This window comes from Rattus rattus, chromosome 14 (assembly GCF_011064425.1).
Source record: "Rattus rattus isolate New Zealand chromosome 14, Rrattus_CSIRO_v1, whole genome shotgun sequence".
In the NCBI taxonomy this organism is placed as follows: Eukaryota; Metazoa; Chordata; class Mammalia; order Rodentia; family Muridae; genus Rattus; species Rattus rattus.
The window spans coordinates 3,570,509-3,591,418 of NC_046167.1; the positions used below are offsets into that span (position 1 = coordinate 3,570,509).

At 46.7% G+C, this 20,910-nt stretch overlaps 1 protein-coding gene across 4 annotated transcripts in view; it reads right to left on the reverse strand.

The window, feature by feature from the left end:
- Positions 1-20,640, reverse strand: part of Kiaa1217 (KIAA1217 ortholog) — a 292,280-nt gene extending 271,640 nt beyond the window's left edge. For all 4 annotated transcript variants that reach the window (XM_032885186.1, XM_032885185.1, XM_032885187.1 and 1 more), the window contains exons 1-2: positions 20,340-20,640; positions 8,145-8,428 (exon numbers count right to left, since the gene is read on the reverse strand). In XM_032885186.1, the coding sequence (XP_032741077.1) occupies positions 8,145-8,428; positions 20,340-20,409 (354 nt within the window). In that variant the 5' untranslated portion in view covers positions 20,410-20,640. The remainder of the gene's footprint in view (positions 1-8,144; positions 8,429-20,339) is intronic.
- Between the last annotated feature and the right edge of the window lie 270 nt (positions 20,641-20,910).

The window sequence follows — 20,910 nt, forward strand, 5'->3', positions numbered from 1 at the left end:
GGTGTAGGCTGGCTAGGCACCGAGCCATAAAGATCCTTCTATCTCCTGGGATTACAAACCTGTGAGGATGTGCCTAGCTTTTTACATGAGTCCCAGGGTATCTACATTCAGATCCTCGAGCACTTTACCAACTAAAATACCCTACCAGTCCCCAGGGTTTTTCAATCACTGAATTCTTACTCCAGTCTTTGTAGCAGCTGTGGGTGTGTTCCTGGGGCTTGATGTGGTGCCTCACGCATGCTAGGCAACTGCTATATGGACAATCATTTTTTAAAGATTTATTTCTTTCTTTATTTATTTAAGTACACTGTTGCTGTCATCAGACACACCAGAAGAGGGCTTCAGATCCCAGAACACATGTGGTTGCTGGGATTTGAACCCAGGACCTCTGGAAGAGTAGTCAGTGCTCTTAACCATTGAGCCATCTCTCCAGCCCTACATGGACAATCTTTATGTTATATTTGAAAACGCCATCCCTCTTTGGGCTGCTTTGTGAACTAACTCCTTCATCTGGTAATTTGGTAGCATCATTTCTCTTAAGTGTTTGGCTGTCCTTCCATTTGTGTTTTTACTGTTGTCTTTTATTCTGTCTGAATGCAGATGGGCATTGTCATTAAATCCACACTCATTGCCTTTAGACATGTTCAAGTTTATTTATAGTTTCTCTGAGAAATGTTTTCACACTGATTCTTTTAACACCGTCATATTCTTGGTGCAAACAACTACTAGTCTTTCATGATAGGCAAACTCACCATTCATTAACATAGAACCTGTGACAATGTATGACCTTCTATTTGGTGGCGTGGCACTGACATCAGGAGCGCTTTCCTAACGCTCATGATTACTAGGCTAAATACTGGGATGGCCTCTCTCCTCTAAGCTGTTAAAGGTGGATCCCAGCAGGATCACTATTGAAACTCAATACTTACTAACACTGGCAGAGCTTGGAGTGAGACAGCATCTCCACAAGACAGAAGGAGACAGAATTACAAAGCCACTATGTAAGAATGGCTTCTCTGGAAACTTGCTCAACCACCAACATACTTTATACGTGTGAAAAACAAAGACTTTTGTGTTTCGTGTAGTTTTAAAAGAAATATGTTACCACCTTACCTGTGAGCTGCTCCCCTACCAGCCCCTGCAGGCTCAACTCCTAGCCTCTGCCAGCACTGAGCGGGCTTCTCTTTCTAAGCTGCCTTTGCTCCATGAGGGGTTGTGTTACCAGCCCACTCCCGAGACCCTAGAATGTGCAGATAATAGAGACTCAGACAGCTTTATTAATTTAGAATTTCCCTGCTAGGCACAATCGCTAGGCACAGATACTTCCTGCCTTACCAATTTATTGACTTTGCTTTTCCTCCTGTTCTAAACGTAGTGGCTTGTATCAGTAATCCACATGATTGCAGTGTTCACTTTCCTCCAAGGCATGGCAAAGAGCCCCTCTCTCTTTCCCAGTGTCTCCTTTTCCTCTTAGGACCCAGAAGTCCCACCTCTACCTTCCACCCAGCAATTAGCTCCTGGCCTTCTTTATTGACAAGTCAAGAACCAATTGGAGAACAAGACCTTAGTGACAGACCCTCCCCTTACACGTTTGTGCTGAACCACAATCCACCACAGATGAACTACAAGGTCTATTTGTTATACAGGCATGGTCTGAACTAATACATGAGTTTTTAGGTATCTTTCTCCTATCAGGATTTGTTGCCTTAGAACCTGGCTACTAAAAAAATAGTACTTAGAACGGGAGTATCGGCAGACAGAGGCTATACCCTCTAGTCGCCTGGGTGACTTGAAATGTTCTCTGCACAAAACAAAGAACAAACTAACAAAACAAAAACAAACAACAACAACAAAAAATGGTCCTTGTTTTTTGCTCCAACAGGAGTTACCTCACTCAACAGTTTATGGTTCTGAGGCTCACCGTAAAGTTCCTTAAGTCACCAGAAGTGTGGTCTAGAGACATTTGCTGTCCTACTATTCCATAGGGAATGCTTTCTCTACTTCTGGGTGAGGTCACAACAGCCATGGTTCTTAACAATGGCGACCTATTTCTCCTTTTGCTCGTCTTTCCCAGTCCCACCCATTTCCACAGTGCTGTTTCACTCACCCTGGTCGTTTCCCTGTGACCATGAAGGTGTTTTTCCCCTATCATCAACACCGTCACTATTTTCTGTGAATTTTGAGAGAACGAGCATCAAACTGCCTGAAATTTATCAACTTTAAACAGAGCTTGCTTCTGAAAAGCTACCCTTCTGGGGTGAGAGAGAGAGATGGTTGGAGGGTTTAAAGCACAGGGCTCTAGCAGAGGACTGAAGTTCAGTTCCCAGCATTCACAGGGAGTTCACTACTGCCTGTAAGTCTGGCTCCGGGGGATCAGATGACCCTCGCTTCCAAGGACGCCTGCACTCACGTGGACGCCCGCACTCACGTGCACGCCCGCATCCAGATACAAAAGTTAGAGTGAAATCTTTTGAACAAACAAAAGACCCTTGCTCCTCTGAATCAAAGACAGCTAACACGTTTCTGGTTTTGTCTTTAACTTTGCAAGATGAAATCGGTGCAGACCTTCCTGGAACTGAAGTCAGTTAAAGGAATAGAGAACTCGGAACCCAGGCCCCAAACTCCTGTTTCCAGGCAGCTTGTGCTCATTTGTTCAAGAGTTTTGCTTGTTTTTATTTTTTTATTTTGTAGCCCAGACAGGACTCAAAGACAAGACCCACCCACCCCTTCCCTCCAGCTTCCCTGGTGCTGGAGTATACCCAGTCAATCTTTGTCCGTGAATGCCTATTTCTCCACTGTCTTGAACACAGCACTACCTCTCATTCATTAATTCTTGTGGAGTCTTGACCATAGTGCTAAATACCTACATATGTGAGTACTTAACTCATGAAATCTGAATTGATTCTTTTTTTTGTTACATGTGTGTAAGCGTTTACCTGCTCATCTGGATGTATACTATGTGCGTGTCTGGTACTCAGAGGCCAGAAAAGGGTTGTGAGCTGCTGTGTGGGTTCTGGGAATCGAACTCAGGTCCTGTGCAAGAGCAGCCAGTGCTTTTACCTGCTGAGCTGTCTCTTAGGCCACTGAATCGATTCTTTTAATGCAGGGAACATCTAAGTCTCAGCCCGCTGTTGTGACATAGGGATGTAACAACCCCAGGTTTTGGGAGGTAAAAGCAGGAGAAGCAGGGAGAATTTAAAAATATAAGTTTTAAAAATACACCAAAGTTGTTTACTGACAAAGGAAAAATAATCCTCCTCAGACACTCAAACCTTTGTGCTGGAAAGGAACCAGGATTCCAAGTCCTCAGAATACGCAGGTGGCCACAAAGCAGAATAGAGCAACGCTAGAATTGCCGTGGAAGTGGCCTTGATGGGTTCCGTGATATGAATCTCACAGAGCTTCAACTGAGCAAGGCAAGAAGACATCAGCCCCAATCCCACAGTAACGCACAGAGAAGCCTGCAACCTAACCGTACCCCAGCCCCCAGCAGCCAGGCAATGGGACTCCCAGTCTGATGGCCCTGCACAATTTAAAAAGCCCAAGGGACCTAGAGAGATGGCTCAGGGGGTCAAAGTGCAAGTAACTCCTGAGGCCCAGGTAAAAAGCCTTGAGAATCCACAGTCACAGTTCTCCAGACAGCTCGGGGAATTCCTCAGATGCTTGCCTCAACAAGGTGGAGGTGAGAACTGGTTCCTCCAAGCTTCCCTGGTCCCCCCACACATGTGCTCACATGTCCTCGCATGTATACACGCATACAAATAAGTCCATAAATAAATAGCGGAAAAGGCCGAAAGGCGGAGGGAGAGAGGCAGGCAGGCAGTAACGAACACAGCTGTACTGAAGTGTTTGCAAAATCTCTAGGGGACACTGAGGTGATCTCTCAACTTTTCAGTAATTGAGAGTCAAGAAAATGCCTTCATAGTTTTAAAAACTCAAATACACAGCCAGGGACATGACTCATCGTGTAAAGGCATTTGCTACGCAAGCCTGACAACCTAAATTCTATAGCAGGAACCCTTAAAGAGGTAGAAGGAAATGACTGACTCCACAGACTGACTCTCTCACCTCCGCACTTACACACACACACACACACACACACACACACACACACACACACACACACACGAAATACTAAATTTTAAAAGTTTCTCTAGCAGGAGTATTCCCGTACTTAAACTAAGATTCTGCTGCAGGGGCATGTTCTTCTTCTCATGGGTTTGGTAGCAAAGAATTAGAAGAGTCCTAGACGTCCCCACTACCAAGCTATCATGGGCAATGCCACATGCATCATTTTTAATGTGCTCGTCTCCTCCTGTCAACCATGCTGGGAGACAGCCGGGAACACAGCCCACAAAGGAATAGCTCGTATTTAGTGTCTCGGGGTCTGGAGATGTGCATCAGATGGTGTCCTTTGGCTTTCTCCAAAGGAAAACAAAACCTACAGTCACAACGTAGAAGAACAAAGGGTGGGGGTGGGAGACGAGGAATGCAGACAGACGAGGTGCTGTCTGTAGGTCTGTCTGAAGTGCCATCAAGGTTTCTCTGGTGTTTACTGTGCTGGCTGGGATGGACTCTCGGAACTTGGGCAATAGCTGAGTGCACACAGATGTGTCCTTTTAAACCACCCCAACCCCCGCTTCCTACCCTCACCCACTCCCACCCCCGCTTTAGACCATCAACAGACAATGCAAAGAGGAAGAGAGGGAACATGGCATCTGTCAGCCTCAGGAGAGAACAGCAGCTAAGCCACCTCAAAATTCCAGCTCAGGTGCTATTTGGGTGCAGAGATCAAAACAGACATTTATCTTTTCTACCCTTCTTTCCATCCCAGTCAACTCTGGTGGTCCCTTGTGCGTGACAAGCATTAACTTTAAACTTACAAGTCCCGGGCCTGGCATGATGGCTTGGGAGATGGGTGGATTCTTGTGAATTCAAGACAGCCTAGTTACAGAAGGGGGTCCAGGCTGGCCAGGGCTGCAAAGTGAGACCCTGTGTAAGAAACAAGCAACTCTAAAACCCCAACCTTACAGGCCATGACCTTTATGCCTTGGGATAGTGGAGTGAACCAGGATTCTGAGTTCACACTTCTGTTGGTTCAAATCCCAACTTACCCTTAGTGTGTAACTGTAACTGAGTTTAAGTTACTTCCACACAAGTAGTTTTTTATTGGATATAGTATTTCCTAAAACAGAGACACAAAGAGAAGAAAGCCCATATTCCATTGTTCAAATGCATCTCGATGCTCCCAAGCCTGCTTCGAAGAAAAGGGAGTCTTCCTTAATGACACAGATGCGGGCCATCGGCCCATCCTCACACCAGCGAGCCTTCCCATCTCCCTTCTAAAGTTCACAGTCTGTCTTTGTTTGCAGTGTGAAGGGAAAAGAAAACAAATGTGGAAAAAAGGCCAAACAAATCACATTTCACAACCTTAGGCATTCTGGTAGAATTCTTAGAGAACATTCTTCCACTTCAGGGAGAAACTGAAGATTAACTGTGGACTGATACCGACCCCATTTCTATGGCGAATCAAAGTCTAAGAGACTTAAACAGCGCACTGGGAATGAATGGATTGGCAGGGTTGCAGACTGTAAACATGGAGCCTGTCTCAGTACCTCCAGTCTGCTTGCGGTAGGCGCTCCCCTCACCTGCCCACTTAGCACAATGGCTGAAAGCTCTCCGCTTCCTCCAAGACAGTCTCCAACCTCAAAGGTCAATCTGATAACAGGCCATTGAGAGCCACCGAGGAAGCCTTACATCTCCTGTGACCCTGAACCCGCTCAGACTGCTAAAGAGGAATTGCACACAGCCAAGGAACAAAAACACCCCGTGCCACACTTGGGTGCTATCGGTGTGGCTGTCGAGATAACAGGAGAAAGCAGGTGGCTCAAGACAGCAGAAAGCAGAGGATCCAAAAGAAAGGATCTGAGATTTGTAAGAAAGAAGTAAAAAAAAGAACAGCACCAGCTGAACGTCAGCTTGAAGAAAAGAGGCAGTCTATTTTTAGATGCTTTATTTCACCTTCAAATGTACTTGCGGATGTTTGCATTCATTCATTCATTCATTCGTTCGTTCATTCATTCATTCACTGTGCCAAGCACTTGAGCGCTCCCAGGAAGAATCTCAGTTGCACCACATCTCGGTCAGAAGACAGTATTCTTTGTATTTACTTGATGCATTTGTGATTATAACGAAAGCGTATCTTCGGAGAGCTGCCTTCCTCTTGGGTCAGGCCCCCTGTTCTCTTGCTCTGCTGGTTAAGACCCTGGTTAGGAAGGCAGTACTGCCCTGCTCTCACATTAAACCTTTTCGGTAGCTAAGCTGGAGATCGGGAACTGTAAACCCCCAAGGTCATCTCCCCTCATTAAAAATGTGCCGTGATGGCTGGAAGGATTGCCACACCCCCAAGCACAAAAACAAAAATGATTACGATAGACTGAGCATGGTGGCTCAGGCCTTCAGTCCCCACTCTTGAAAGGCAGAGGTAGGCAGAATTCTGTAAGTTTGAGGTCAGCCTGGTTTCTATAGAGAGTTCAAAGCCCTCCAGGACTATACAGTGAGACCTATCTCAAACAGACAAAACGCAAAATAGCAATTACTCCTCCTCTTCCTCCTCCTCCTTCTCTTCTTCCTCCTCCTCCTTCTCTTCTTCCACCTCCTCCTCTTCCTCCTCCTCCTCTTCTTCTTCCTCCTCCTCCTCTTCCTCCTCCTCTTCCTATATAATAAATAAAATCTTTTGCGGGCGGGGGGTTGTTCAAGATAGAGTTTTTCTGTGTAATCCTGGATGTCCTGGAACTCCCTTACTCTGTAAACCAGGCTGACTTCGAACTCAGAGATGTGCTTGCCTCTGCCTCCTGAGTGCTGGGACTAAAACTTAAAAAAGGAAAAGTGCCACAAGAGGATCCTCCCCACCACCTTCTTAGCGTAAAGGACATTTATTTGCCCTAGAGGAACACAAGACAGGAAATAAGAGACAAAGCAAGAGATAGAGGAGAAAGGGAAGGGAACAAGGGAGAGGGGGAGGGGGTTTTTAATCCCCAGTGACAAAGGACTGCCTCCGGATACCAAGAAGGATGTGGCCCTTAGACAAATGGCGGTTTATATAAAGGTAAAAGGGAAAGCCCCGCCTTAGGATGAGGTGTTTAATTGGGCATGTTAATTAGGTGAGCCAAGGGGATTTTTGATTGCTGGATTTCAGTCCTTTGATAGCTGGACCTTGGTAGTCAGCCTCAGGAGGAGGAAGTGGCCAAATAAGAGAGCAGACCTTGGGGGCTAGCTTCAGGAGCCAGGCAGAGAGAATGGGGGAGAAGGGCAAGGCATGCCAGAGCCACGTTTGCCACGCTCCGGTGGGCTAGACCCTTCATTAAGTATCTTTCCTGAGTGAAATAGCTTGTTTAGACTGCCCGGGTTCAGATTTCACCTCGGCCCGGATGCTCGCCAATCAGTGTGAGCACAAGCCAAGGGTTTGCAAGCCCTATTCTTCCTCTATGAGTTGGGGAGAAGGAATTAATGAATGCCAAGTCCCTAGAGTAAGTACTCAACAAGGAAGGGGAAATAAGGGAGAAGGGCAAGACCTGCCAGCGCCATGCTCACGGTATTCGAGTTGACCACAGTGCCTTCAAAAGGCGAGCGCCCACCGCCGCCACCACTTGACATGAACAAATCATAACAACAACAACAACAACAAACAAACAAACAAACAAACGATGAATGAGCAACGTAGGGATGTCTTCCTAGTATTAGCAAGGCCCTGGGTCTAACTTTGCAACAACAAAGAAGACCGAGTGGGCGTGGCCTGGAGAGCGGGCTCAGAGCCTTGAGCTTGCCTGGAACCTCAAGTCTGGGAGGGGCACAGAACAGCACATCATTGGGCCTTGCTGCCTGCCAGTCTAGCTGAGAAAACACAAGCTCCAGGTTCAGGGAGAGACTGGTCCTCGAAATAAGAGCAGAAGAATGGTAGACAAGGACAACTGACGCCCCTTTTTGGCATCTGTACACACGCCCAGGTTTGCATGCATGCATACATATGTGCTACATACATTCACACAGAAACTCGCATGTACACTCGCATGAATGAATAAAAATTTTAAAAATATTTTTTAAATGAGCAAGACCAGGGGAACCGACAGTCTGCTCGCGCCTACCTGGTCCCTCAGCCTCTCCTGGTGGCCCATGATTGCCGTGGCATGGTGGGGGTACTTCTGCTTCAGATGCTCCAGGAACGCCTCTCTCTTCCTATCCATCTCAGACGTTTGCATTCCCAGGATCTCTTTGGAACTTCGGGGCCCACCTAGAGTGTGTCTCCTTGGGATATTTCGGGCGGGCTTGGAAACCTGAGCCCTTGTGTTTCCATTAGAAAGGCGTTCCTTGGGCCTGCGGCATGCTGCATCTTCCTGGGATGTCACATGAAGATTGCTTTTCCCTTGTTCTGCAAGATGAAGAAGAAAAGTGCAGCACACAATTAATGATCTCACAGGCATTTGTAGAATACCGAGAGGGCTTGTGGCAGTTGCTAACCAATTAATGTAACTTAACAGAATTTCTGATTTGTTTTATTTTTCTTTTTAAGCAAGAATGAGAAAAAAAAAACACTCTACAATCAAAAGAAATTTGAAAAAAAATGTATTTTAGATGCTATAACAAATGTCTTTTGCTTCTTTCTGTCATTGAGTTTGTTACAAACGAGAAAGCTTGGTGAGGTCCATCATTGTTTGCAGGTAAGTAGGCTGGGCCTGTGTCTGTAGTTACCACAGAGTTAACACCAGGAATTCTGACCATTTGTATACTTTTCATTATAGTTTCAGCCTACTAATGGGATTTTTAAAATAATTATCATCTGAAGATGCTTCTGACACTTGTCGTTCTGCACCATGAAGAAAGATAATGATATAACCCTCAGAAGATTGCTGGCACCCGTGAACCTCTAGAAAGCTCTACTTCTCCATTCTCATAGCCCAGGCAAGGGGAAGATTATGAGAGGTAATGGTTGGGGATCTACAAAGTGAATGCTCAACCCCATGTTCCCTGAAAGGACTCCATCCAAAGCACACACAGCACGGAAAGGACCGTGGGGATGTGTGCATGATTTTGACCTAGGTAGATGGCTTCCAAGCTGGCCTCTCTGAGTCAATAGTTAGAGTCTCTTAGAACAAATCAACTAGGGGGAAGAAAGCCACTACTTCCGGTTCACAGCATGTACAGGGATTTTCATTGTTGTTTTTTTTTTAAGATGAGCAGGAAAGTAAGGACCACTGAGCAGCTGAAGGAATCATGAATGCAGCCCTTCACAGCCTTTTGCTTGTTTCCCCGTCTTTGTTTTGTTTTTGAGACAGGGTCTCACTATGTAGCCCTGACTGGCTTGGAGCCTGCTATGTTGACCAGGCTGGTCTTGAACTCATAAAGTTCCTCCTGCCTCAGCCTCCCAAGTTCTGGGACGAAAGGGGTGCACCATCACACCCAGTTCTCAAGACTGTCTAGAAAAGGCAGAACAGGATCAGTGGGGGGAAGCACTTGTCCCCAAGGCTAAGGACATGAGTTCAAGGCCCAGCACACACACAGTAGAAGTAAACCAACTCCTACCAATTGTCCCCTGACCTCTACAGGCACATGTGCAACACACACACACACACACACACACACACACAGAGAGAGAGAGAGAGAGAGAGAGAGAGAGAGAGAGAGAGAGAGAGAGAAATCTAGAGTTTGGGTGTAAACCATCTCCCTAAAAGCAAGGGCACAAATCCCTTAACACTGCTAGCCTCTCTTTGCCTGGAAACCTCTGTGTACAGATCTCCAGTGCAGACTCCCTCAGGCAAAAAACAGAGAATATTTTCATCTCTGGCTTATTTCCTCGTCTTAGTCTCCAAAGCTCAATGTGTGTCCTGAGAACAATTTTTCTTGTGTACCCCACTTCTCATTACTTTGCTCATTACAACATCTCCATCAGACACTGATGAAGGAAGGAAGGGAAGGAAACAATCCAATTAGTTACTCTCAGCTTTTACTAGTTTTAGCAGTAAGCTTAAAGGGGCAGAAGACAGATGTTTTGGTTAAAAAAAATATTGAAAGATTAGTATAATTTTATTTATGTAGTAATAATAATCTTTATTAAGGAATAATCTCTAAGACTCAAATGCATATCACAGTTTCCCTTTTTAAAGCATTTCTTCCCTAATAATGCAGGAGCCACAGATTTTATTACATAGAGCAAGACACATGGCTGGGGATAGAGCTTAGAGGTCAACATCTTGCCTAGGATGTGCAAAACTCTGAGTCAGAGCCGCAGCAGCACCACAAAAAACAAAACTAATTCTCAGGCTGAGAGACATATGTGCCAAGAAGACATACAGCTTTATCTTGTGTGTGTGTGTGTGTGTGTGTGTGTGTGTGTGTGTGTGTGTGTTACATGTATTGTGCATTGGCCAATACATGTACATTGGCCTTTCAAGACAGCTTTCAGCATTAAAATGATCCATATAAAAATCATCTAGGGCAGCAAGATTAACGAGCGAGTCTGAAACTCTGGAAAGGATATTGCTTTACATGTAGAAAACACACGAATTTACATTCAGCCATATATATGGACTAAACGTCACAGGTAAGCAGTCAGGCAAGAGGAAGCCTCACTCTGCTGGGCTCCATCCAGGGACTGTGACAGCGGGTCAAGGCAGCTGAAGCAGACCTGCGTTCTATGGAGTCTCCCGTGTTCTTTCCTGAAGTAAACTGAGCAGCCAGCTAGAAGTAGGGTCTTGGAGGTCACTGTCAATCTACAGTCAGCACTGGCCCTTTAGACATCCCACGTACTGGACTTTAAACTCAACCTTTTCTTCATGCTTTTCATGGGGAGAGTTGCGTCAACTTTACGATGTTTTTCTATTCCAATTTCACGTTCTTGTGGATTTTAAAATAACGTCTCCAGTTGCCTAACATGAACATGACATGGCGGTGGAAATGGTACCAGCAGCTAACCAGGGAGGCTGACGCAGGCCACGCAGCAGACAGAGCCCATCTTTGTCTTATCACCCTTAGTGCCCTCATTCCCTACCAGTCCCATCTGCCTCCGCCCCGGCGCTAGCACCAGAACCTCAGCAACCCAGTCCTGTCCGCCGAAAGCCACTTCAAACTCTTCGCAGTCACTTAGGTTTTTTCCTCTGCTCTGGGCAACTGCCAGCCCCACACCTGAAAGAGAAATGACATCTGGACCATAGCAGTCACCTGGGGAGAATTCGGCCTTTTAACTGAGCATAAAACCCAAGGAGAGGCATGCGTAAACAAGAAACAGAACAGACAAAGGTCCATTTTGCCACAATTCCACAGTTACAGTGTCAGACCCAAGTGGGCCAGTTTCCCATTATCCGTATGAATGAACAAAAAAGCGCATGCGCAGACCCTCCAGTCGCCAAACAGAAGGGCGGTTCTGTTTCATGTTCTGAAGGAACTTTGGTGCTAAAGATGTAAATATGGGTGTGTCTGGCTGTTTGCTATTCTGGGAATCCTTGTCTAACAAAGTAGAGAAGTTGTAGCCTAAAGACAAGGCCTGGGCAAGGCTGAAAGGCAGCCCTGTTTCCTCTTCCTGCCCCTCCCAAGCTCTTCCAGGGAGCCCACTTCCAGCAAGGCAAAGAGCAAACAAGAGCTTCCAAAGGAAAAATCAGCTCTTAAAGAGTCTCCGGAGCACAAGGGGGAAGGAGGGAGAGGAAGAGGGGGAGGAGGAGGAAGAGGAGGAGGAGGAAGAAGAGGGGGGGGGGAGGAAGAAGGAAAAATCAGCTCTTAAAGGGGAGGGGAAGGAAGGGGGAGGAAAGGGAGGAGGAGGGCAAGAAGCAAACAAAGAGCAAACAAGGCTTCCAATGGAAAAATCAGCTCTTAAACAGTTTCCGGAGCACAAGGGGGAAGGAGGGAGAGGAAGAGGGGAGGAGGAGGAAGAAGAGGGGAGGAAGAGGGGGGAGGAAGAGGGGAGGAAGAGGGAGAGGAGGGCAAAGAGCAAACAAGGCTTCCAATGGAAAAATCAGCTCTTAAAGAGTCTCCGGAGCACAAGGGGGAAGGAGGGAGAGGAAGAGGGGAGAAGGAGGAAGAGGAGGAGGAGGAAGAAGAGGGGGAGGAAGAGGGGGAGGAAGAGGGGGAGGAAGAGGGAGAGGAGGGCAAAGAGCAAACAAGGCTTCCAATGGAAAAATCAGCTCTTAAACAGTCTCCGGAGCACAAGGGGGAAGGAGGGAGAGGAAGAGGGGAGGAAGAAGAAGAGGGGAGGAGGAGGAGGAAGAGGGAAGAAGGGGAAGAGGAAGAGGAGAGGAGGGCAAAGAGCAAACAAGGCTTCCAATGGAAAAATCAGCTCTTAAACAGTTTCCGGAGCACAAGGGGGAAGGAGGGAGAGGAAGAGGGGGAGGAGGAGGAAGAGGAGAAGGAGAAGGAAGAAGAGGGGGAGGAAGAGGGAGAGGAGGGCAAAGAGCAAACAAGGCTTCCAATGAAAAATCATCTCTTAAACATTCTCTGGAGCACACGTGGGCGGGGGGGGGGGAGGGGGGGGCGGGCAGGCACACCAAAGAGCTGCTCCTCAGAGACTCCAGCTGCAGTGTGTCCACATCCTGGGCAAGAAAAGTAGAGGGGGGGCGGGGAGGGCAAATATGAAACGGCAGAGGGTTATAGGAAGCCAAGCATCCGGAAGGAGCCGTCCATACAGCAAACTACGAAGACCAGCCTGGCTGGTAGTGGCTGTGCCTTTGCCGTGTTCCGGTTGCTCTGGCTGAGTCCGATCACACAGCGAGGGATCTGGGGCTTGGTATCATTTGGTACTTCACAACCTCCTTGGGAACCGGCCGTAGTGTAGTTACTTTTCTGGGATATTTAGTTTGTTTTATTTTTATCTTCTTTGCTTTAAATTTTATTTTGGGGGGCTGAAGATTAAAATATATATTAAACACTCACTCGACCATTGAATTATACTTTTCTGAGAATTTATTCCATGGTCAAGATTAGAGAGTCCAGGGGCTGTCTCCTATAATCTCAACCCTGAAGGCTGAGATAGGAGTTCAAAGTTAGCCTGGGCTACATAGTGAATTCCAGGAAAGCTGGGACTAGTGTAATAGAACACGAAACCTTGTCTCAAATAACCAATAATATACAGGTTATTTATTGTATAGGGCACACACTCCTGTCTGCGTGGGGTGTATGCACACCTTTACATGTCAATGTTTCTTTACATGCTTGGATGGAGGTCAGAGACAGAGGTTAGGAGTCTTCCTCCGTCATGCCCCACCTCATGGTTTGAATGGGAGCTCATCAATTCTCTCAGATTGGCTGGTTAGCAAATCCTGGAGACCCTCTTGTGTCTCCCCATCCCAGTGCTGAGATTACGAGCAAGAACCACCTAATTTACCTTTTCGCACGTGTTCTGGGGATCCGGAATCAGATCTTTAGGTTTGTGAATCAAGCAGTTTACCTACTAATTCGCATCTCTAGCTTCTCTTCACTTTGTTTGTTTCTCTTGAGATAGGGTTTTTCTGTCTGTCCTGGAACTCTGTATACCAGGCTGGTCTCAGTGACCCACCTGACCCTGCCTCCTGAGGGTGGGAATTAAAGGCACCTCCACCACTGGGCTCCCCTCACTTCTTCCTAGTGGTTAGCTGAGGTGCTGTTTTTAAGACAGCGTCTATGAAATCCAGACCAGACTCATACTTGCTGTCTGTCCACTTGTCTCAGCTCTCAAAATGCTGGGGTTACAGCCGGTGTGCCATCAGCCTAAGCAAGATGGTGCTTTTCAAACTTTCCAAAGAGCCCTTGTCCTCAGGGAGTTGCTGCCTGGTTGTGAGGCCTTTGGGTTACCGTGACAACCACCGTACTATGTGTTGGAATGGACACGTCCCAAGGTTGGTCACATAGGCACAGTGCACTTCTTGTCCCCTCCTTCTTACTGGGACCTTGTGCTAATTCCAGTCCATGTAATGTGGACAGAAATAACAGGAGCACCTTCAGGTCTGGCCCTGGGCCTTCTAAATGATCTTGCAGGGTTTCTGTCTTTACTTGTTGGCCAGCAGAATGCAAAAGACCTAGGAGAAGCCTTCTAAGGGATTGTGTGCTGATGGGACAGAAAGGTCACCCAAGAGATCCGGCAGTTCAGGAACATTATAGTTTACTGTGCATGAGCAGGAAAATGACCCTAACTATACAAAGCTGCCAAGAACAAGGTGCATGGTCAGCTGGACACTCAGTCCCATGTCCCTCAGTTTACCAGTTCTCTTATCATATTACAAAGACCATCACCATATACAAACTGGCACAGGAATCACAACTGGGACAAGGGCATTGTGTCCCTTAAAAGAACCTTAAAAATGGAAGTCACAGGCCAACGAGATGGCTCAGAGGGTAAAGTGCTGGCAAGCCAAATGACGTGAGTTCAATTCCCGGAACCTGGATAAAGGTAGTAGTTGTCTGGTGACCTCTACACATGGACTATGGTATACCCACACACCCACACTCCCATATCACATATATTCATAACAACAACAACAAGAATTAGACTGGGAGCGAGGCTGAAAAGATTGCCCACTCGTTAAGAACACTGGCTGCTCCTCCAGAGGATCTGGGTTCAATTCCCAGCACCCACATGGTAGCTCACAACTGTCCAGTTCCAGGGGATCCTTGACCACTTCTGGCCTCTGTGAGCATCAGGCCATCATGTGGTACACAGATATACATGTAGGCAAACACAAATAAACACATACATACATTTCTTTAAAAGTGAAGTCGAGGATAGAAACAATCCCTTGTACAGACTTTATATAAGTTTATATAACTCAAGTTAATTGACTGAGTCAACTATTCACTTGCACAAATATTGATGAAATGCCTGTTCCAAACACTGAAAAGGATAGGAGGGCAGTGGGGTGGTGATCAAAATAGACTGCAAAGGAGCATCTACATGATGACTGAGTGTCAGGTCAACGGTTTGAAGAGCGAAAGAAGATATGGGGGTAGAAACTGGCTGGGCTATTTCAGAGGGGAGACTGAACATCTGCCCTTCCCTAGCTAGCACTAGATGGGAGGCTCTGCTAGCCACAGGAGGCAAGCAGGTGGATGGAGCCCTGGCACAGAGCTTTCAAGAAGCCTTTAAAAGCCAGAACAGGAGTTCGTGTTGGGGACAACAACCCAAGGATCATACTAGGAGCCCATGGCCTCCAAAGAGAGTTAAGACACAGCTTCAAATTCCACCAACAGTCGGGCGTGGTGATGCACACCCACATGCCAGCCCTGTCAGGAGGCAGGAAGGTCAGGAGTTCAAGGCCTGCCTTAGCTATGTGAGTTTCAAAGCCGGCCTTGACTGTATGACATGGTGGTCTCTCAAAGGAATTTCCCCAATGATTACTGAAAGCCTACTCTGCCAAGTGCTTACAGCTCCTTACACCGTGCTCCTATGGGGGTCACGGAGCTAAATGTGGAAACTGTGAAAAACTTAGCATCAGCAAAGCAAACCTGCGACAAACAAAACTTAATTCAAAAAGCATATGCATGATATATTATCTATAAATAATCAAGGGCTGAAGAGATAGCTTAGAGGTTAAGAGCATTTGCTTCTCTTACAAAGGCTCTGGGTTTGGTTCCCAGCACCTACATGGCTGCTCACAAATGCTTGTAACGCTGGCTCTAGGGAGATTCATACAAACACACACACACACACACACACATCACATACCCTGATTTTTTTTTTTTCTTAATTTCTACAGGTACCAGACACACAATGTGGTGGTGAAAATGGTGCCTAGACTCAGGCACACACAGATACATACACACATAAAATAAAAAGCGAACCAACAACACATGTAAAAACAGGTATGTGGTGCACGCCTGTAATTCCAGCACTTCAGAGATAAGGGTAGGAGTTCAAGGTCATCTGAAGCCACATAAAGACGGTAAGGCCACCCAGGGCTATATAAGACTCTATCTTAAAAACAAACAAAATGCAAGCTGTAAAGAGTCTGAACTTCGCCAAGATACTGTTTGTAGGAGCCTTGCTTCTGAACACACACCAGGCGTGCTTTCACAACATCAGCCACTGTGCCACAACCTGCTAGCAAATGCCGCCTTAAGCACACAGTCTTGGATTCTATGCCTATATGTTTTGAATTGCCAGGCTTCCCCTAAGCATGAAGAGCTTTATGTTCTTAGAGAAAAGGAATGGTTTAATTACGGAAAGCAAGGACTTTAAATAGCTTCCTACTGTCATCCTTCAGCGAGTAAGTATCAAATTAGTGTATCTTCAAAATGTATTATCATAGAGCGTTTGATTTTTAAAAAGAGTGCTGTTAGAGATGCTGACTGGAAATGCATTTAAAAAAGCATTCAGTAAATATTGGCTTGGAACTGGGGATGGGATTTCTGCAATTTCTGAAACGGCTTTAAACATATTTTTGACATTTGTGCTGTGTGTTTATGTGAGTGATATTCTCAGCCCGATTATAAAATCAAACTATCAACACTGAGAAGTATTAAAGAAGCCCCGTGTCTTGCAGTATCAAATATTCAACCAAGATGTAAATCCTTATATAAAAATAATCAAGCATATCCACTTGTATACAAATTTATTTCCACCTTTTATAAATGATCAATTTGCACACACACACACACACACACACACACACACACACACACACACACTCTTTGCCAGCCTTGGTAGCACAAGTTCCAACACTGAGGAGGCAGACTCTCGGTGAGTTCAAGGCCAGCTTTGGTCTCTATAGCGAGTTCCCACATAGCCAGGACCAAATGGTAAGAAGACACTTTCTCAGAAAACAAGAAAGAAAATGCTACATATAAAAAAACAGGTACTTGACGTTTAAGATTTGCTTATTAGAAGGTTTTATTTACAATTTTTAACTATGTGTGCGTGTGTGTCTATGAGACATGAATGCACTTGCCCAGAGTCCAGAGGAGAATACTGGATTCCCTGGAATAGGAGTTACAGTTATGAGCTTCCTGAATAGTGCATGCTGGGAACTGAACCCACATCCCCTGGAAGAGCAGTGCATACTCTTAACCACTAAGCTATCTCTCAGTTCCAAGGGGTTGTTTTAAAATAAGCTTCACTATGACTTAGCCCCATAAATAGATGATTTACATGCCTCCCTTATTATAATTGTATATCAACAGTCATATAAATCATCCAACCGAAAGGCACGGGGGGGGGGCAGAAAATGTTTAGGAAGCCTTCAAGCCACGGTATTACCATGGTTTCTGAGATTCTTGAGATAACCATAACCCGAACAGCTCTGACTAGCAACTGGTGCACAGTGAAATTATTTATAGAGTTCTCTTTTATCCTCAAAGGTGTCTGGGTTTGAACAATGAGTTATATGATCACCCAAGGTTTCCTTACACACAGTTGACACAGAACCCCAAATCCCTAGGGTAGGAAACATTATTAGCCTTCTGTCTAATTCAGAATGGTTGGTTAAGTGTCCCTCCGTGTGGTTAGCACTTCAGGGGATGGACACCAGTGAGACGTGGTCCCGGCCCAGAAACCCCGTGTTGTAACCGGGTGAACAGACACATACTCAGATAGAAAGCAGAGTACAGTGGCAGATTTGTCCATGTGGCACTGTCCATATGTTGGCCTCAGAGAGTCATGCATGTCCCATCGAAGCACGCCGGACTCAGGCAGAATCAGATCTTGAAACTCTGAGACTCTCCCCCCTTTTTGTTATTTTTCCATCTCTCCCCTTTCAAAGTCCCTAACCTGTAAGTTCTTGGATGCCAGGGTGCAACTCCTGACTTCTCCTTCTTTTCAGAGGCTGACAAAGGAGAGAACTCAGTTCCCAGTCTTCCTGGTAACCCATTGACCAATACCTGAAGGACTCCTGATACATTTCTCAAACCTCACACACCCTAAGGAAATTCTGCACCACCACCACCACCCCCGCCCCTGCCCCAGGCTGGCCCCTCCCCCTCCGCCATGTCTTGAAATGCTTTCCCATAGGTAAATGCGACTCATCCTTCCAGTCACCTGGATCAAATATTTTCAAGTTGCCTCTGACCACCATTTTCTATTCAACACTACATCTGATCTTAGCAAATTCCTTTGGCTTTGCATCCAGTGTACGTCAGGAATCTGTTTCCTTCTTATCACGATCTGCTTATCTAGCCTAGAGCAGCACGGGGTTTCCTTGCCTGGTTTACTTCAGAAGCCTCCTTGAAAGGCCTCTCTGCCCTTCCCCCAGTCCACGTGTGTTAAGCCCCACCCAACACAGCAGCCCACCAACTGCCTCCTAAGATCCCCAGTAGAGTTCTTGCCTAACAGACTCAAGACTCTACGTTTGGGTTCCAAATTAATTAATTTAAATTAATTTAATTAAAGAAAAGGCAAGTCCAATTTGCTAGCGGCGGCCTCACCTCCTGTGAAGTAGAAGCTAAAGACCTTCCCACAGTTCCACAAGGCCTCCATAATCTGGCCTGGGCTGACCTCTCAACCTGTTCCTCGTCCATCTTCCCCCCAAGTTCCTGCTCTCCCCTCTCCGCCTATGCTTTTGGTTTATTCTCATCTCTGCGCATCTCTGAGAAATCCTGGTGGTTTCACCGCAACTCCCTCGTTCCTGCCTTATTTTCCCCCCTAACCTTATTCTTAGCTAATAGAATCACCACAGAAAGCACAGGATCTCCGGTAAAATTTGAAGCTTGGGGAAATAAAACATTTTTTTAGCATATCTCACGCTATTAATATATAAGAAATACATATGCTTTAAAAAATAACTCATTGTTTATCTGAAACTCAAAGTTAACTTTGTATTTTTCTTGACTAAATCCAGCACCCCAGACATCCAATGCGCTCTCTATTTTGCTTATGTCTTCATTGTTTTCCTATTCCCGCCCCACCCAAACTTGGCCTTCAACATCAATCAATGAAGGAGAGTATTTTTCAGTCTATGCTTTGCCTCGCTGGATCCCCAGCGGTTGGAATGGTGACTGCTGTATAACTCAAGCTCAATATTCGTGGAGCAGATGAGTAAGTGAAGGGAGACAGACATCTGACCACCGAAACCTGGGAAACATCAATGGCTTACTCCGGTTGTTTCAGGGTTTGTTCTTAAACTGGTCCCACACTAAATGTCTCCTCTAGAATGTGAGTAGTTTCTTTCAGGACAGGCCCAGAGGTTGGATTCCTGCTGTAGGAACCGTCCTATCAAAAGAGAGCAAGTCGGGGGCCTTCCCCAGGCTGGAGGCCACCAGCCCTCAAACTGCGCTCAGACAAGTGGACTGTCCTCTCGGGGCTCAGGAGTTCATTGAACATTTAGGAGGCAGGCTTCCTTTTCAGTTTGCTGGGGGATTTTTCTCTCCTAATTGTATTTTCTTCTGTCTGGCTTGGCTTTGCATTTTCAGTGTGGATGAGTCATGTGCTACTTCCTTTTTACATTTTAAAAAACACACACCTTTTCCCTTGTGCACAATCCCCACTCCCACGCGCTGCTGTGCACAGTCCTGCACATCTTTGTGTTACTAACTGGCCCTTCCATGAACCTGGACGGGTAGGGTGCGGCGGTTCGAGATTGTGCGGTAGGTGCCCGGACAGCCTGCAATGAGAGGGGCTGAGGGGCGCTGGCATCACAGTCTGCAGCCACCCACCCTCCCGGCAAGATTTATTTGGAACTATATAAGGTTCTGGAAATTCCCAACGGAAAAGCCAAGTCTATTATAAACACAATGTAGAAAAGAAACTGCCTGGAGAAAATACAGAAAAACTGTTTTAAGAACTCCCAACTTTTGCATTTAAGCAGAAAGCCCTAGAGTTCTATCTATCATCTAGATGCCCAAGTACTCCCCAGCCGTTTGGATCTGCAAAATAAAAACATCCTTAAACTCCAATTTAACTCCAAAGCACTGCAAAACTTTGCAGCCCGCAAGAAACTGCCCCCATGGAAACTCCTAACCAATGAATGGAACCGCTGCGCCCCGGAGGTAGGTGCAAAATTGTCTTTCCGAGCCTCCCGAAGCACCGGGAAATTATCAAATCGCTGCTGGGCGGTTCATTTGTCATTGCTTAGAGATTCCCGCACCAAGTGCTTGCTCACTGTTCGACCAGTTTGACACCATACACCACCTCTTCACCGACTTTAGGAAGATCTCACAAGAGATAAAGTAGAGCCAAGAAACCACAGCTCTGGGCTCAGTTTGAAAGTACACCCGACCCCTCGCCCACACACACACACACACACACACACACACACACACACACACACACACACACACACACACACACACACACACCACACACACCAAGAAATAGACTTTTCCTGGCGCCAGGCGCCGGCTCTCCAGCTCTAAGCAGCGTGCGTGTAACTCCATCTTTGAGGACTGTTACTTACGGGGCATCTGTCTGCTGTCTGCAGAGGGAGGCAGGTTCGGCTCACATTTCTGGCCTTCGCTTTCTTCCATTGTCCCTGCCGGCCGGCCAGGCTTCTCCCTCTGGAAACTTCAGAGCGCAGTTCGGAAAGCTCGCAGAAAGCGCTTGGAAGGGGGCCCGGGGGTGGGGCGGAGGGGACCGGCGAAACCCCACCCCAACTAGTCTCCACTCCGGTGCAAAGTCTCCCTCGCCCGGGAAGACCGCATTCCAGCGCCCGGCCTCCCTCCGCCCGGGTCTCGGAGCGTCCGCCACCCGCCTGCTGTCGCCCGGACTAAGGGCTGTGCCTTGGAGGCGGCGGCTGTCCCCGCCTCTGCCGCCCAACAGGTGACGGCTCTGTTGACCCAGGACGCAGCCTGCTGGGTTTCCCGGGACTCGCAGCTTAGGGACACAGGACTAGGGACAGGAACTGCAGTTGCAAGCCAGGCCCAGCCCTCCTGAAACCCAGGAGCCCAACAGGCCCCCCAGATTGACTAAGTAATAAGGAGAGAACTGCTGAATCCCGAAAAGTTATGGGAAATCTCTTTAAAAGTTTT